The sequence below is a fragment of the Myxine glutinosa genome, chromosome 11 (genome assembly GCF_964187855.1).
Source record: "Myxine glutinosa chromosome 11, kmMyxGlut1.1, whole genome shotgun sequence".
Classification (NCBI taxonomy): Eukaryota; Metazoa; Chordata; class Myxini; order Myxiniformes; family Myxinidae; genus Myxine; species Myxine glutinosa.
Genome location: NC_136271.1, coordinates 61972171 through 61990994, shown reverse-complemented (window position 1 = coordinate 61990994; position 18824 = coordinate 61972171). Strand labels below are relative to the sequence as shown.

At 44.2% G+C, this 18824-nt stretch overlaps 1 protein-coding gene across 2 annotated transcripts in view; it reads left to right on the top strand.

Annotated features, from left to right (window-relative positions):
- Nucleotides 1–18824, top strand: part of LOC137436719 (choline/ethanolamine transporter flvcr2a-like) — an 86034-nt gene that overhangs the window by 47831 nt on the left and 19379 nt on the right. For both annotated transcript variants that reach the window (XM_068130747.2, XM_068130746.2), the window contains exons 7-9: nt 2964–3069; nt 3677–3788; nt 6060–6103. In XM_068130747.2, the coding sequence (XP_067986848.2) occupies nt 2964–3069; nt 3677–3788; nt 6060–6103 (262 nt within the window). The remainder of the gene's footprint in view (nt 1–2963; nt 3070–3676; nt 3789–6059; nt 6104–18824) is intronic.

The window sequence follows — 18824 nt, the reverse complement described above, 5'->3', positions numbered from 1 at the left end:
TTGGCCAGGCACAGGAAGGCATGAGAGTCCTCCCAATGATATTTTCATATTTATTTGGTTTGTTCTACACGATTCAATGTTCTTGAATGCCAAATATTTACATCCGCCACCAAAGGTGGACGGAAGTTATGTTTTCACCCCTGTCTGTGTGTTTGTTCGTCTTTGAGCAAGATATATCAAAAAGTTGTGGATGGATTCAGACAAAAGTTGGTGGATTAGACTTTGGTGAATATCCGAATCCATATTTCCGAGAATTTTTTAATTATTAAGTGATGCTTCACCAATGAGAGATGGGGCCAAAACGATATATAACATGATATTTCAAAAAATTGGACAGGTTATGACAAAACAGGGTAGATGAGTTGGTTAGATGACAAGAACAAGCTGATTCGATCTCGTTAAGGGCCGGATCCATATCCAGCCTATCAGTGGGATAGAAAACTTAAACTGTTCAGCCTGGCGGAGGTATGCTCTCTACCGAGTGCCCTTCTCGTTTCATATGCACGTTCTGCCCTTGTTCCCAGTGGACGGACAGTTCTCACAATCGTTGTTGCCACTTTGATTTGATTTTTGTAATGGAAGAGTTTTCTCCCATTGTTTCCATGTTTAAACCCACTTCATCCTTGCAGCTTTGAGAGTTTATTATCATAAGACCTCAAAAGACAAGAAGTCAATTGAGGTGTGAGCACGCCGGGCGAGAGGATATCAGAGGCTTTAACCCTGGTGCTGTTATTTGTAGTCAACATGAGTTTTTCGTTTGCTTGTAATCATCTGTGGTCACAACTCCTGCAGCATGGTTTACCATAAAGTATGCCTTCTTTTAGCCTTTGATTCAATAACCTTTACTCACGAGGCAGATCTTATGAAGATGCCGTCGATTGATCAATCAATAGCATCAAATTGATAGCATTTCCTCCATCAAGGGTTCCACAACCCTACTACCGAGGCGCTATTCTGCCTGAAGCCATTAGCACTTCCTGGGCTTGCCTAGTTGATTAACAACTGCTAAGCGTTCGGCATTGCTCTGATAAGATTGGTCAAATCAGGGCCACCACATGCAGGTTTCATAGCTGCAACCTCATACATATCCTGGCTTGCGACGATGAAGATCCCGCAGTGCTTTTTAAATCAAATAGGCCAATATGCGTGGTAGTATACAGGCCAACTTTCCTGCTTGGGGTTATCTTTGCAATTGGCACTACTTACTGCAGGTAGGAATGTTCGAATTTGATTTGGCTCAGGCATGATGGATAAAATTACTTTTAGCTGCGCAGGCTGATTGCATGCATGGATGAAGGTTAAAGTTGGTTAATCTGATACCCAGTGAACATTTTGTTCATCCAAAGTCCACTCAATCTGAATTTAATTCGATCTCCATGATATCTTACTTTGAGTTGGAATGCATTTATCTTTTATCAGTCTTGTAAATTTCCAAGCCTAGCTTATTAATTAGTCATTTAATTGCCATGTACTCTTATACTAGTCATCGCACTTTTTAACATTCCATAGTTTGCTCGATTCATAGAGCTCTGCAATCCTCCAATTGAACACGATTTTTACCCTCACCAGAGGAGAGGGTATTACATTTGTGTCCGTTTGTTAATAGCAAAATCGAAGATTTTCAAGTATATTGGTTGGTCATGTGCGTTATTCTGTCTGTTTGTGTGTATGTCAATCACCTACAGGTCACAATTTTAAACCGATCTTCACATTAGTTCACAAAATGGTAGAGTTAGTCACAAGCAAGAAGCCTATTTATATCGAGTTCAAAAGGTCAACATAGGCCAATGGTCAACAACTTTGTTAAATCTCAAAAATCATCAATTTTCCTCCGATTGACGACATTTGAAGAAGAGTTGCACATCAGGTCTGTAAATTTAACCACCAACTATTCTTGAGGTCAACAATGGCCAAAAGGTCAACATAAGTCAAAGGTCAACAACTTACTTTTGGGATTTCGCAAGTGTCGTGCTATGCACAACATCTTTCTTGTTTACTTTATCTGTTTGTTTGTTTTGTCTGTCAATCGCCGACACGTCACAATTATAAACAGATCGTCATGCAACTTTACCAATTTGAGAGGTCGTCATAACTAAGAAGGCTATTGATTTGAGTCAAAGGTCAAACGTCATCTTGAGGTCAAATTTCGAAAAATCATCATTTTTCATCCGATTGAATTGAAAGTTGAACAGCATTTGCATATAGTCTTAGAATTGAGAAACCAACTATTTTGAGGTCAAAAGGTCAAAGGTCATCTGCCCTCCTTTTCAAGGCTGGTGAGTGTTCTGGCCCCAGTCCTATTCCTGATCTTCATTGATGATCCCTCTGACTCAAAAATGGCCTTATCTACTTGCTAATGACTCCACCCTCTGCTGTGACATCACTCATCCTTCAGCCAGGCAGGTAGCATCCTCTTCGCTCTCTGCAGACCTTGACAAAATCACAAGCTGGTCAAACACTTCCAATATGTCTTTCAATCTTGACAAATTAAGACTTACTACTCACCTTCACTCTTTCATTCCTCTTTTCTCCTGCCTCTGGAAAAAACTTCCACACTGTCTTTAATCCCTCTCCTCCCTCCAGGTCTTTAAAACAGCTGTTCACCATCATCTCTTAGCTCCCCCCATCCAAAACCTTGATCTTTTCTACCCCCGTTAATTCACCCCAAATCCGCCTCTTTCAATCCCCAACTCCTTTCCTGAAATTCCGAGTAGTGTTCATTTGCTTTATACCGTGTACCCCTCCCACCTCCCCCAGCCCTCCTTCCACAGATCTCCCGATGACCCTATTCTCTACTGTTGTTGTGTTTCCCTCTCTCTCCTCCTCTTGTCTCCCTGCTCCCTTTATTATATGTTCTATGTGTTATCTCTTACACGAGCCTCGACTCAGTATTAAAAAAAGTTTGTTTATGAGCCCAGCGACTGGTCAGTCGTTTCTCCGAATGTAGAATGTGATCCCTTCAGGTTTTTCCTGACCAGCTGCCTTCCCATTGGGTTCGAGTTTGCTGCTGAGCTCACCTATCCACATTCTGAAGGCATTTCTTCTGGTTTCTTGAATGGATGTGTCCAGGTATGACCAGCAAATATGGCCTTTGATTGTTCGTATTTTAAGCTAGAGCAAAATTTTATATGAATGAGAGAGCCTCACTTGTAAAGGTGGGTTTTCACGGGACACGCAAACGGTTCGCGAAGGATGCGAATGTCGAAAAAATGGCAAAGTCCAACATTCGTATTTTAGGCTCCAAAAGTTCGCCAAACATGCGCGGGGGTTCAGAAGCGTCGTCAATTGTTCGCAGGAGTCGTTTTTTGTTCGGCGGGTATTTCAAAAATGTTTGAAACAGGATGCGAACAATTGACGACGCTTCCGAACCCCCGCGCATGTTTGGCGAACTTTTGGAGCCTAAAATACGAATGTTGGACTTTGCCATTTTTTAGACATTCGCATCCTTCGCGAACCGTTCGCGTGTCCCGTGAAAACCCACCTTAAGGTAAGAGATTTTTTCATGTCTAACTCTGTCACGGGGTCCATTGAATAGGTCAGAGTTAGTGATTTGCCCTTGCTTGTAGGCAAGAACCCTCATTTGATTCGTACCAAATGCATGGCAATTTAAAAGTGCCTGCACTTGATGTACTATTCTAAAGAGTAATCTGTTTCATCAGTTATTTCTTTTGTTTAGGTGTTTGCCATTGCTTTAACATTGAGTCAAGGTCGGCTGATAACCATGTTTGGGCCACTGGCTGGTAACTTGCTGCTCTGCGCTGTACTACTGCTTGGAACCATTGCTTCAGGTGGGTACACACAACAGGTACACAAGGACAGGCTGAATGCCATGATGCATCATAAAATATATGGGGTTCATACAGTCATCATGTGATACAAAAATTAGCAAGTTATGAGTTTTAAGTTGCATATTTAAGTGTCTTCTTAGCCGTGTCGCAGACGCTGCTCATAGAGTGCGCTCTGCTGTTGTTGTTGTTCTTCTTCTTGTTCTTCTTCTTGTTCTTCTTGTTGTTATTGCAGAGAAGACAAAACCTCAAAGCTCCACCCATTCTGGGAACCATAGCTCCACCCATTGTGGGAGAGGCTTCATATAAACAAATATCCACCATTTTATTAACTCGCATAGCTTTGAGGCCTGTTTTGTAGGCCCGTGGTGTCTTGCTCTCTCACACAGTTTTCTTTCAAATCAAATTCGATATATCATTTCATTTTTCACAGTCGCTAACATAGTTTTAGACTCGGTTGAAAAAAAACGTGAAGAAAATCCGATGAAAGTTGCCCTTTATAGAACGAAATGAATTCTCAAAGGCCTGTAACTTCAGGTCCATTGAGATATATATTTTTAAAATCGCGGCATGGTCAGTCATACACCACCCGAAATAACAGACGGGAAAATGCCGAGATATATTAAAAATTCGTCCATTTGATGACAATCGTCACGATGAAATATTTCATTTATACGTCGTCACAATAATGTGGAGAGAGGAGCATAGCTTCGTTCACGTGTCGCCACACACGGGAAATTGCCGAGATTTTTTTTTTTTTTAATCGCGGCATGGTCAGTCATACACCGCCTGAAATAACAGATGGGAAAATGCCGAGATATATGAAAAATTCGTCGCCACACACGGGAAATTGCCGAGATATATTTTCACTTTGCACAAAAATAACATCAAGTAATCGAATCAATAGGAATGTCTTGTGCCTATAACATCGACGTTATAGGCACAGCTGCATCTAGGCATTGTGTAACATCGACGCGGCTTTTGTTTTAATTAAAACTTTTTGTACTTGTCGTTGTTACTTCTGGTTCGATGTTGCTCCGCATGCAAGTCAAATCTGCTGCCTGCTCCTCCACCTCAATCAAAGCTAAGTTTTCTGAACTGTATCCGTTGTGTTTTTCTGTTATATTTCGTCCCCACGTGCCATTTGTTTTTGTCGAAATTTTTTGTGTGTTAATTTGTACGTTGTCAATATTGTCAATTTCGTTTTCGTATAACCCAGGCCTACTCCTCCGATAGCCGGGAGAAAAACTGTCTCGGTTTTCAGGTTGTTTGCCTTTTCGCTTTTTTTTTTTCACTTCATTCTGCCTCTTCAACGTTATCCTATTCCCCATCCTTGCTTCAAAAAAAACCTTTCACTCTAAAACAATCTCATTCTACCTTCTACTTGTACTTCCTGTACCTCTTTCTTTACCTCTCCCTTTTCCCAATATCTTCATTGAAGAAAACACTTCCTTCTTCTTAGAAGCTTTTATAAAGACATTAAAATGCTTCACTTTCCTCATTTCTCCATCATGAATAGCACACGTATTCTTCTTCATCACGATCTATTCCTTCTCTTTTTCTTCTTCACAAGGCATATTCTACAATACTATATTCACCGAAGCGTTTGGTCTGTCATCCCCCTCCGGTTCCTACAGCACGACCTTTCTCAGTGCCTTCCACCTATCCCATGATCTTTATCTCAAAATTTTAAATATAGGAATCTTGAGAATCCAGTTTGCAGAGGTCATCTGCGCACGACAATCAAATACCCTTTGCATTATTTTCCAATGTCAAACCCTTCTCTGTCAGTACCCTCCCCAACATCCCAGCATCTACAAACCTGTGTCCTTCCAGTAGACTCTTCCTTCTCTTCAGACCTTGACAAAATCACAAGTTGGTCAAACACTTGGAATACCTTTTTAAATCCTGACAAATCTATTGCTCTCTCTCCAACCCAACCCTCTGCCCCCCCTCCCCCCCCCCCGCACCCCTGTCTCTTTCGCTGTCTGTCAGACACTGTATGCTGGGCTTGTAATTTCCCCGAAGCGGTTGTTGTCTTTGGAGAGATACTTATAGCATGCACTTTCCGCTCTCCGATTCATATTTTCATTGAATGGACAATTTAATTTTAAGTCATTACTGATGTGTTGGTTTATGTAAGTGAAGAAGAATACAAATATGTATTCGAGATTGAACGTTAAAATCGCTGCTTGTGCACTTCCCATGAAGAATTGTGGTGCGGAACTTCAAGCAAATCTCCATAATCAATCTCTCCATCTCTCTCTCTCACAGCTTTCATTAAAGAGGATCTCAAAAGACAAAAGGCAAATATTGTGGTAAGTTGCCCTGTTGTTCCTTTTCTTGCAAATTGTTTGCTAGAATTCCTGCACTGGCAATTTTTAAAAGGTCATCAACTTCTTATCACACATTATTAATGTCATCAACTTCTTATTACACACTGCACTGGCTAAGTCAGGCATTTTTGCTTATGTAATTTTAAATTTAAATTTCCAATTTAAAAACTAACATATTTGTGAGGAGTAAAACTTTCAAAATGCAGTATTGTCTTTGTATAATACTAGAGCGTGCCCGTACGTGGGTGCAAAAAAACATGCGTGCAAACAACAACAACAAAAAAAAACTTTGAAACCACGTGGCAGTAACGACCACAGAACCCCCCCCTCTATTTACATGAAATGGTTTGGTCCATTCGCAAAGCCAAAGCGAACGGCTTGCGAGTACGGTAGAACCCCCCCCTCTATTTACATGAAATGGTTTGGTCCATTCGCAAAGCCAAAGCGAACGGCTTGCGAGTACGGTGACCATACCTTGGGAACCACTTGTCCGATTAATTTCAAACCTTGAAAAGGCACATCCTCGGGTCCCCAGCAATATACCTGGCAAGTTTCAAGTATATCGGACCCGTGGTTGTCGAGAAACAGCGGTCACAGACAAACACACAGACACACACACATACACACAGAGATTACTGGAATTATAGATAGACTAGGGCGTGCCCGTACTATATATATATCTAAAATTATATCCCCCCCCTCTATTTACATGAAATGGTTTGGTCCATTCGCAAAGCCAAAGCGAACGGCTTGCGAGTACGGTGACTATCCCCCCCCTGTATTTACATGAAATGGTTTGGTCCATTCGCAAAGCCAAAGCGAACGGCTTGCGAGTACGGTGACCATACCTTGGGAACCACTTGTCCGATTAATTTCAAACCTTGAAAAGGCACATCCTCGGGTCCCCAGCAATATACCTGGCAAGTTTCAATTAGATCGGACCCGTGGTTGTCGAGAAACAGCGGTCACAGACAAACACACAGACACACACACATACACACAGAGATTACTGGAATTATAGATAGACTAGGGCGTGCCCGCACGTACGTGCTTGCCCGTACGTGCTTGCCCGTACGTGCGTGCAAAAAAACATGCGTGCAAACAACAACAAAAAAAAACTTTGAAACCACGTGGCAGTAACGACCACAGAACCCCCCCCCCCCTCTATTTACATGAAATGGTTTGGTCCATTCGCAAAGCCAAAGCGAACGACCACAGAACCCCCCCCCCCCCCTCTATTTACATGAAATGGTTTGGTCCATTCGCAAAGCCAAAGCGAACGGCTTGCGAGTACGGTGACCATACCTTGGGAACCACTTGTCCGATTAATTTCAAACCTTGAAAAGGCACATCCTCGGGTCCCCAGCAATATACCTGGCAAGTTTCAAGTATATCGGACCGGTAGTTGTCGAGAAACAGCGGTCACAGACAAACACACACACACACACACACACACAGACACACACACATACACACAGAGATTACTGGAATTATAGATAGATGTGACTTCAGAAATGATGTAATCTGCCCCAAAATGCTCGGAGCATGCAGAGACAGCCCACACAACAATGGATATCAGGGTGGGGAACGTATACTATGCATGCCAGATAAGGATTGCTACCTAAAATGGCTCACAAAGCTTCTAAAAGAAGCCAAAAATACTTGGAAAAGTACCTGAGAGGAAGGGGTGTGTGCCTGCGCACATCAAATGAGTTGGAGACCTTTATCATCAACTCACCCAAAAAGTTGATATCTTTCAGCCTATACAACAAAAACTCCCAATAATGTGTGTCCATGGAAGGCCTGTGGACAGGCTGTGGATGGTGCGTTCTACTCTACCCTCCCCGATCATCCCTGTTAGTGAGTGGACTTTGAACCTTGCGTGATTACTTCGTGTGAACATGGCAGGCTCGGTGATTTATTTAATGAACATCTGCAATTGGAAAGACGATGCCATCATTCCCAAATTTCAGGCAGACTTCCCAGAGGGGGACACTGTAAGTGGTTTGGGTCCTTCTTAACACTGAAGGGAAGAGCATATCTGGGGCACAGGGTAAGTTTAAAATGATATTTACCATTAATCATGTTGGAGAGGAGGGCGAGGAAGTGGGAATGGGAGTGCGAGCTGTATAGGCTGTGAGGGCCATCATAAATGTGTTTTCTTTTGGTGATGAGGCCGCAAGATAAATTAGACTGGATCTTTTTCATCTATCTATAATTCCAGTAATCTCTGTGTGTGTGTGTGTGTGTGTGTGTGTGTGTGTGTGTGTGTGTGTTGTCTGTGACCGCTGTTTCTCGACAACCACGGGTCCGATATACTTGAAACTTGCCAGGTATATTGCTGGGGACCTGAGGATGTGCCTTTTCAAGGTTTCATATTAATCGGAGAAGTAGTTACCGAGCTATGGCGATTTAGCCGTTCGCCGTTCGCTTTGGCTTTGCGAATGGACCAAACCATTCATGTAAATAGAGGGGGGGGGGGGGGGGGTTCTGTGGTCGTTCGCTTTGGCTTTGCGAATGGACCAAACCATTTCATGTAAATAGAGGGGGGGGGGTGCTGTGGTCGTTACTGCCACGCGGTTTGGAATGTTTTTCCGAACGGGCACCCACGTACGGGCACGTCCTAGTGTATTGAATGAGGAGAAGCGTGTGTGTGTGTGTGTGTGTGTGTGTGTGTGTGTGTGTGTGTGTGTGTGTGTGTGTGTGTGTGTGTGTGTGTGTGTGTGTGTGTTCCATCCACTACCGCCACTCGCTTGTTTACTATTTGCAGGTTAAAAGTGCCCCGAGAGCAGAACTGAGCCACTGTGAACACACACACACTGTGCATGTACAAAAGGCCTCGTTATCATCTTACTATAATTCACCAAATGTCCGTCCGTCTGTTCGAAGGTACCGTAAAGACGGCTCAACCGATCGAAACGATATTTTGTGTGGGTAATCCTGGGATCCCCAGGAGTAAAATAGGCTATTTAGTTTTTCCAATTTCAGCTTTGGTCTCCAGTATTCTCAGGTTTGGACTCCCACATAACATTCACGTTCGCATAATGTCCATTGTTCTCATTGTGACGATGTTGTTTTCCTGGGTGCGGCACAAACGGCTGCACCAATCGCTGCACATATCGAACTCGGTGACCTCAGACAAAGACCTTTTATTAAACGGACAAAGACCTTTTCCTCTAAACCTTTTATTAGTCCCCTACCGGTGTACACCGGAGGGGACTATAGGTTTGCACGCCGTCCCTCCGTCCGTCAGTCCGTCAGTCCGTCACGCAAAGAACAGTTTTCCGGACTTATTTTCTAAACGCTTAATGCTAATGATTTCAAACTTGGTACATGGTTTCCTCATGATAAGTTGCAGGTCACGTTCGAACTTCACGACGTTTCGATCATTTTTGACAAAGTTATGGCACTTTGAACTTTGGGAATTCTGATAATTCTGATGATCCTTAACTCAGTGCCATTTTAAATTTTAATTTCCTTTAAAAAAGATTTTCTCTGCAATAATAGGACCGATTGAGATCAAATTTTCACCATATGAGGGACTCGGTCTGTAGAATATTTTAATGGTAATTATGACGTCACAGGTCACGTGGTTCGGCCGCCATATTGTTTTTCGTGAAAACACGAAAACCCCTTTTTCTCTGCAACGGCTGAACAGATCGAGGCCAAACTTTTCAGGCAGAATCACATACCCATGACGAACAAAAAAAGCCAGCGAGCAAGACGTCATGCGTCACATGGTTTCAGAGTTATGACGTTTTTACAGATCTGTTCTGTTCAGATCTGTTCAGCATGTCAATCTACTAAAATATCCTTTTGGAATTTGCGATAGGGCGTGTGGTTTGGCAGACATCGTTAAATAAACGAAAATATTTTAAAAGAAGAAAAAAAAAAAAAGGGATATCTCTTGTTTATTCTAAAGTTCTCCTCAAGCCGCACCGCACGCCATCAGCCTCGTCTCGCGAACGTCAACAGCGCGACACAGCACGCGCTTTCCGCAGAGGCGGAGCCAAGCGGAGCAACATATATACACATCGATCATTGATCGTGAACCGGAAAATATAATAAATTACTGATATTTAGCGACTCGAAAGGTTCTTTATCAACAACTTATTTTCTCGTGCTTCTGCTGACCTGTCTGCAAGGTGTATAAATCGAAGTCCCGAGTGCGACTCCCAGGTGAGCCCGTCCTGAGGTAATTAGCGATTGGGAACGATTCAGAACCTGTGGATAAATAACCCTTGGAAAATTCCCCAACAGTTTTCCGGACGACAGACTACCGGTAGGGGACATGTATTGCAGCGCAATACTCAGAATGCTTGTTTTTCAAGATATTCCGCTCACAAGGTTCAGACATACATGGCGGTGGCCATCTTGGATTTTGACGTGGCGACCCAATTTTCAATAGCGTTCTTCCTTATGCATAGATACACCCACAAACCAGATTAGAAGTTAGTAGTTCGTTTATTTTTCAAGATATTTCGCTCACAAGGTTGACATATATATGGTGGCGACCATCTTTGATTTTGACGTGGCAACCCAATTTTCAATAGCGTTCTTCCTTATGCCTAGATACACCCACACACCAGATTAGAAGTTGTTACTTCGCTTATTAGTCCCCTACCGGTGTACACCGGAGGGGACTATAGGTTTGCACGCCGTCCCTCCGTCTGTCAGTCAGTCAGTCAGTCAGTCAGTCCGTCAGTCCGTCAGTCCATCAGTCCATCAGTCCGTCAGTCCATCAGTCCGTCAGTCCATCACGCAAAGAACAGCTTTACGGACTTTTTTTCCTAAACGCTTAATGCTAATGATTTCAAACTTGGTACATGGTTTCCTCATGATAAGTTACAGGTCAAGTTCTAACTTCAGGACGTTTCGATCATTTTTAACAAAGTTATGGCACTTTGAACTTTGGGAATTCTGATAATTCTGATGATCCTAAACTCAGTGCCATTTTAAGTTTTAATTTCCTTTAAAAACCAATTTCTCTGCAATAATAGGACCGATTGAGATCAAATTTTCACCATAGGAGGGACTCGGTCTGTAGAATATTTTAATGGTAATTATGACGTCACAGGTCACGTAGTTCGGCCGCCATATTGTTTTTCGTGAAAACACGAAAACCCCTTTTTCCCTGCAACGGCTGAACAGATCGAGGCCAAACTTTGCAGGCAGAATCGCATACGCATGTCGAACAAAAAAGTCAGTGAGCATGACGTCATGCATCACATGGTTTCAGAGTTATGACGTTTTTAAGCATGAACCTTTAAAACCGAGCTCCTCCCTCATTTTTAATCCAATCGAGGGGAAACTTCACAGATCTGTTCAGCATGTTAGTCTAATAAATATCTTTTTGGAATTTGATATAGATCACGTGGTTTGACAGATATAAATAATTAATCGGAAATATTTTAAAAAAAAATGGATATCTCTTGTTTATTCTCGAGTTCTCCTCAAGCCTCAGCCTCGTCTCGCGAGCGTCAACAGCGCGACACAGCGCGCACTTTCCGGAAGGGCGGAGCCAAGCCGAGCAACATATATATACACATCGATCATTGATCGTGAACCGGAAAATATAATAAATTACTGATATTTAGCGACTCAAAAGGTTCTTTATCAACAACATATTTTCTCGTGCTTCTGCTGACCTGTCTGCAAGGTGTATAAATTGATTTCCCGAGTGCGAATCACAGGTGAGCCCATCCTGAGGTAATTAGCGATTGGGAACGATTCAGAACCTGTTGGTAAATAACCATTGGTAATTTCCCCAACTGTTTTCCGGACGACAGACTGCCGGTAGGGGACATGTATTGCAGCGCAATACTCAGAATGCTTGTTTTACTAGCAACGGGGAGCCCCACCCTACGGGTGGGGCTCCAATTGGGAAGCCCAAATGAAAAGGCAAAATATCAGATATTGAAGGTTTTTTTTATTTTAAACGATTCATATAAACATCCGTTAAATCATAGCACACGCAAATCATCAAAATCTGAACAGTATCTTTAGAATTTCAATAAAAGCCACATCACTGTTCATATCGGTAAATATTATTCCATCGTGTTTCAAATCGTGATCGATACACTATGATCGTGAATCGTGATCGATAATCGTGTTCACAATCGCTGTGTCGTATGTACTCCCGATACGTGTACCAAATTCCCGATACGTGTAACTGTACCAAATCAACAGTTAAAAGGATTTTGAGGCGATAGCTGTTACGGCCATGGCAAGATCGATGGAGACAGCGATCTGTTAGCGTATTCACCGCCAAAATAGCTATGTGGAATTCTCTCATGTAGAGATTAAACTTTACGGCTGTTACGGCCTTGGCAAGATCGATGGAGACAGCGTTTATTATACTTTTAATGAAGGACACTGTCTCAAGCCCCAGTCCCCATCACGGATGGGGCTCAACGGTTTACCCGAGCCTGACGGCGAAGGGCAAGGTACACGCTGGCCCGTCCAATGTCGCATGCATGTGGCCCCGGACATCGAAGGGCATTAAACGTTCATTAAACATTCATCAAACATTAAACGTTCATTAAAGGATTACGAAACAAAAATCATTACGAAATTACGTTCACACCATCACGTCAAACACTACTGTGAATACATACAGTACATCGTCACAATGAGAACATCGTCACAATGAACGTTATGCGAACGCGAATGTTATGCGGTAGTCCAAACCTGAGAATGCTGGACACCAAAGCTGAAATTGGGAAAACTAAATAGCCTATTTTACTCCCGGAGATCCCAGGATTACCCACCCAAAATATATTTGCGATCGGTTCAGCAGTTTTTACGGTCGGTATATGAATCGTTTAAAATAAAAAATTTCTGCCTTCAATTTCTGATATTTTGCCTTTTCATTTCGGCTTCCCAATTGAAGCCCCGCCCATAGGGCGGGTACCGTTGTTAGTTCACATTAATACGTCATTTCAAAAGTTATGTATTAATGATTATAATAATAATAAGCCAAAGCATTTCACAATGCAAAGCCCTCCTGGGAGATATACAGTAGATGACAGTAGATCTGAGAACTAATGTAGACTCAGTCCCACACTGACTGACAACAGTGATAAAACAGTTACAATTGGCTAATAACTCACACAATAAATTACCACATCCATTTATATCATGAAAAATACATCAGTAATGGTTCGTGTTCAGTAAAGTTTTATCTGTCAAATCATTATTAATTTATTAAGATGCGAATGAACATCATACCAGTCACATACAGACAAACTTCCTTTATTTATAAGAAGTAGGTATTGAAAATGTACGATCCTTGACAAAAACAAGATTGACAAGATGAGCAAGAAACACAAACAAGACCCACTGACAGACAAGATGAGGAGATTAAACGAATGATAAAACACAGGGTGAATCATCTTGAACGTACAAAATTTACGTATGCTTAAATTTATATATTAAAATTTTGTGGTTAAATGCAACAATTGTCAAATTGTGATGAATGCCATGCAGGGGCACGATATTAAAGTTGGACTGTGTATGGATTCACTAACACACTAAACTAACACACACACTAACTAACACTAACACACACACACACACACACACACACACACACACACACACACACACACACACACACACACACACGAATCGGTCTCGGCTAGTGACATATGAACGACATTGCGACCGAGTTACGGGCACGACCGCCGGGACCTCAGGTGGTTTTGGAGCCTATAGCCTATGCCATTGCGGTCAACATCGAGGGAAAAGCAGACATCGAGAGAAAGACGAACGTGGTCCGTTGCCATTTGAATCGGTGCTGTGAGGCAGGCCCAACCACCGGCATGTCTACCAGGACCTCACATGATGCTGAGCCTCTTCACTGGAGGCGGACATCTACAGGACAAACGAGGTACGCTGCCATGTGGATCGCTTATGAACCTGACTCTTGCGCGGGATACCTGGCAGACCCCGGAGAGGCGGGGTCTTTAATGGAGAGGGGGACGGTGTCAGTATTGAGAAGGGAAAGGATTTTGAGTTGTCAGAAAAATGAATGTACGCGAAGCACTGCTCACACTGAAGCATGGTCTGATAGATTGAGACGCAGCTTTGTGAATAGACGTGGCTCCAATGAACCACGGGAAACTCAGGATGCCAGAAGCGAAAGTTTGAAGGGGGATGGGAGGGATTGTGAGTGGAGACGGAAGAGTGAATGCATGCGAATCACTGCTCACACCGGGTCTGATAGATTGAGACGGGGCTTAGTGAACAGTCGTGGCTCCAATGAACGATGGGAACCCTTTTTTTTTTTTTTGGATACAAGATCGAGGCTCGTGAAAGAGCTAACATTATTCACACAGAAAGACAAACCGACACCTAAAACATATAACATGGGGAGCAGTAGACAATATGGGGAGAGAGGGGGAAGGACACAAACACAACATTTCAGAGCAGGGACCGAGAGACATCGAGAGATCTGTGGGAGAGAGAGGGCTTTGGGGGGGAGGAGGCATGGGAAAGGGGGGGGGGGGGTGGGAGAGGTATAAAACATATGGATACTTCCAGGACTTCCAGGAAAGAAGTTGGAATTTCAAACAAGGTGGATCTGTGGTGAATTAGCGGGGGTAGAAAAGATCAAGGTTTTGGATGGGGGAAGATAAGAGATGGTGGTGAACAGCTGTTTTAAAGACCTGGGGGAGGAGGAGTGGGATTGAAGGGAGTGTGGGAGTTTGTTCCAGAGGCGGGAGAAAAGAGGAATGAATGAGTGAAGGTGAGCAGAGAGCCGAGATTTCGGCAGTTTAACCATCAAAGGGTTGCTGGCAGATCTTGTGCGACCTGTAGGAATATTTGGGGGACAAAGCACAGAGAGAGCTGGGGGAGCAAGGCCTGAGAGGAGTCGGGAGAAGACAGAAAGACCACCGACCTGCCTGCGGTGAGTGAGTGAAAGGCCCTCGGAGATAGCTTCATCACGGGAGATTCCAATGATTCTGAAAGCTTTGGTTTCAACAGCGTGAAGCAGAGCTAGGTGTGAGGCAGGAGCACCGGCCCATAGGGGAGAACAGTATTCCATTGAGCTGCAGATGAAAGCCTTGTATGTGGTGAGGAGCTCAGGTGTGCCTAGGAAGGACTTCGCACGACGGAGGATGCCCAGTCGGCGACTGGCTTTGCAGGCCAGCTTGGAAATGTGGTTTTCCCAAGAAAGATCATGGCAGATAGTGAGATCCAAAAGCTTGAGCGACAGAACTTCTTGGAGAGGATTGTTGAGAAAGTAGATGGGAGGGTTGTCCAGTCGATCTTTTCGGAGAGACATAGTAAGAGTGTGAGATTTGTCAGGATTGAAAGACATGTTCCACTTGTTTGACCAGTCTGTGATTTTGTCCAGGTCTTCAGAGTGAGGAGGCTGCAGACTGCCGATCTGAGGGAAGAGGAATTGGAGCGGCAGAGAGTGGAGTCATCAGCAAAGAGATAGAGAGGATTTTCCAGAGAGTCGGAGAGATCATTGATAAAGACCAGAAAAAGCACAGGGCCCAGAACACTGCCTTGGGGAACTCCAGCCTGAACAGGAAGGGGAGATGAGAGAAATCCATTCAGGGCCACACGTTGACTATGACCAGAGAGGAAGTATGCAAGCCATGCATGGAGATTTCCATGGATACCATAGGAGGAGAGTTTGGTGAGCAGAGCTGGGTGCCAAACCGTATCGAAGGCACGTGATATGTCAAGGGAGACAGCTCTGATTTCCTGTTTGGCATTGAGGACCTCCATCCAATGCTGAGACAGCAGAAGCAGCATGTCCAGAGTAGAATGACCTGGTCTGAATCCAAATTGATGATCGGAGATCAAGCCATTGGAGAAGAGGAAGGATTTGATATCCGAAGCAATGATGGATTCCATGACTTTGCTGATAATTGGGAGCAGGCTGATTGGTCTGTAGTTGCAAGGATCTGTTTTTGCACCTTTTTTGTGTAAAGCGGTAATGTTTGCTGATTTCCAGGATGCTGGCAGATGACCTTGAGCAAAAGAGAGGGTGAAAAGAACAGAGAGAGGGTGAGATAGAGCGGAAGAGCAGGATTTTAGGACCCGTGGGCTGATGCCATCTGGTCCAGTTGCAGAATCAGAGTCGAGGTTTGACAAAAACTCCTCCACCTTGTCAGGAGAGAAGGACACAGAGTCCAGGAGCAGTTGGGTTCGACTGGGTAAGGTGGGAACAGAGAGAGATGGGTTTGGGACACAAGATTTTGAGGCAAACACAGAGTTGAGGCATTCGGCTTTGTCACGTGCGGTGTCAACTGTGTAGCCATTTGAGGTAAGGGAGGGGATGGAGGGGGAACAAACACCAGAAACGGATTTGACCAGACACCACCAGGATTTGGAGGAAGCAGACAGGTTTGAGAGTTCATTCTTGAGTGTGGAAAGATAGTGCTTCCTGGCACTCCTGAGGGTAGACACACACTTGTTCCGAGCTTGGTGGAAGGAACTGAGATGGCCGTCAGTTGGATTAGCCTTCCAAGAGGCAAAGGCAAGTTGTTTCAGGGCAACTGCCTCACCACAATATTCAGTGTACCATGGACGGGAGGAAGGGTAAGACAAACTAAGACGAGATGGGATAAATCTGTGCATGAGAGAGAGCAGTTTGCTTTGGAAGAATTCCCAGGAAGAATTGATGTCAGAGGCAGTGGAGTTGGGAGACCAATCCAGATGATTGATGGCTGCTTGAAGATCGTCCCAGTCGGCCTGAGTGAAATGCCAGACTCGTCGACGCTGAGGAGGCTCTCTGAGAATGGCCAGAGATGTCCATTTTAACAAGCACGTGATCAGAAGAACCGATTGGAGCAGAAGAGCAGCAGACATTAGCAGGGAAATTTGTCATAACTAAGTCTAGAAGAGAGGACACTCCATTGGCTGAGATCCGGGTCGGGAAATTGACAGATTGTGTCAATCCCAGTGAATCACAGAAGTCCTTTGCTGAGGTGCCATAACTGGTGAGAGAGGAACCCACACCCAACCAGCTGGCATGATGACAGTTCAATTCACCACATATGAGGAAGAGAGAGTTGGGATGAGTGGATAGAAGTTGGTCCATGTTGTCAGACAGTGAAATGTAAATGGAGTCATCACTGTTTGGAGGACGGTACAGAACACATATGAACAAAAGGTGGGAGCGGAGAGGAAGCCGTAGCCAGAGGTACTCCTGGGGGTGAGGTGGAGAGAGGGCAGTGCAAGGAGAGTGAGGAAGAGAGTTTTTGATAAAGATAGCCACCCCACCACCAGGACGAGGCTCAGGTCTATCATACCGGAGGAGGGAGTAACCAGGAAGAGATATTAAGGAATCAGAGACATCTTGAAGGAGGAAAGTTTCTGCTAAGCAGATCAAGTCTGGATTGTCAGAAGCAACCTGTATTGAGAGATCAGTCAGGTTTGAGCGAAGGCCCCGGATGTTTGAGGTCCTTACCGTTAATGAAGAGAGAGGGGGAGCATTGGGTGCAGGACAGGGGAGGGGAGGGGTAGGGTCAGATGAAGGATGAGAGGGGGAGGTAGGGAGAGCAGTTGATAGTGTGTCAGAGATTACAGAAGAGTTACAAGAAAGGGAAGGATGAGGAGGATGAAAGGTTTGATGGTGGAGGGATGAGGCACAGTGAGGGGTTGTTTGAGGGGGGGCAGAGGAAAGTAGAAGGTTGGGGGAGGTGGAGGTATGAGATAGAAGGGAGACGAAGTGGGGAGGAGGCAGCTTTGAGGAGGAGGGGGGAGGAGGGAGAATTGGAGAGGAATGGTATGGGGGGGAGATCTGAATGGGAGGGGTTGGGGGGGAGTTTTGAAGGGGAGGAGTGACGGGGGAGTTTAGGAGGGGAGGGGCAAGGGGGGAGTTTATGAGTGGAGGGGCAAGGGGGGAGATTAGGAGCATAGGGGCAAGGGGGGGGTTTGGAGGGGAGGGGCAAAGGGGGAGTTTAGGAGGGGAGGGGCAATGGGGGAGTTTAGGAGGGGAAGGGCAAGGGGGGAGTTTAGGAGTGGAGGGGCAAGGGGGGAGTTTAAGAGTGGAGGGGCAAGGGGGGAGTTTAGGAGTGTAGGGGCAAGGGGAGGATTTGGAGGGGAGGGGCAAGAGGGGAGTTTAGAAAGTGGATGATTAATGAAAGACGAACATTGATAACAAATTGGGTTTGTTGTGATTTTCAAGTTAGCAATCCGATTCAGAACGATGGAGGAGGGGTGGAATGAATGTGAATTTAGAACATGTAGTGAGGGAGACGAATAAGAGATTGAATATATATTTTTTGAAGTGGAATGAGTTGGAGAGGAAATTGAAAAAAGCCTTTTAAATCGGAAGAAAAACAGTGTGTTGTAAAATACCACTGAATAAAACACTGAAGGGGAAAGTTTACATATTTAAATAATATTTAAATAGAACCGTGAACAATCTTATATGCACAAAATACCAACGGGGAGAGGGCCGAGAGGGACAACCACGAGTCACGTGAACAGGGCAAAAGGTGGATGGCAAGGAGATAATGGGGGCGGGGCGAACAGCACACCTGGACAGAAGTACAGGATGAGACAACAGCACACGTTAGTCAGGTTCACTATGTTTTTTCGTTCAAAATCATGGTAGATTAGCAAACCTATACATTTTTGGAAACGTTATTACATGGAAAATCTGAAAATCAATGTTTACATTTGCCAATTCCGACCAATTCAATTCGACCAATTCCATTCGACCAATCGCTTTGAT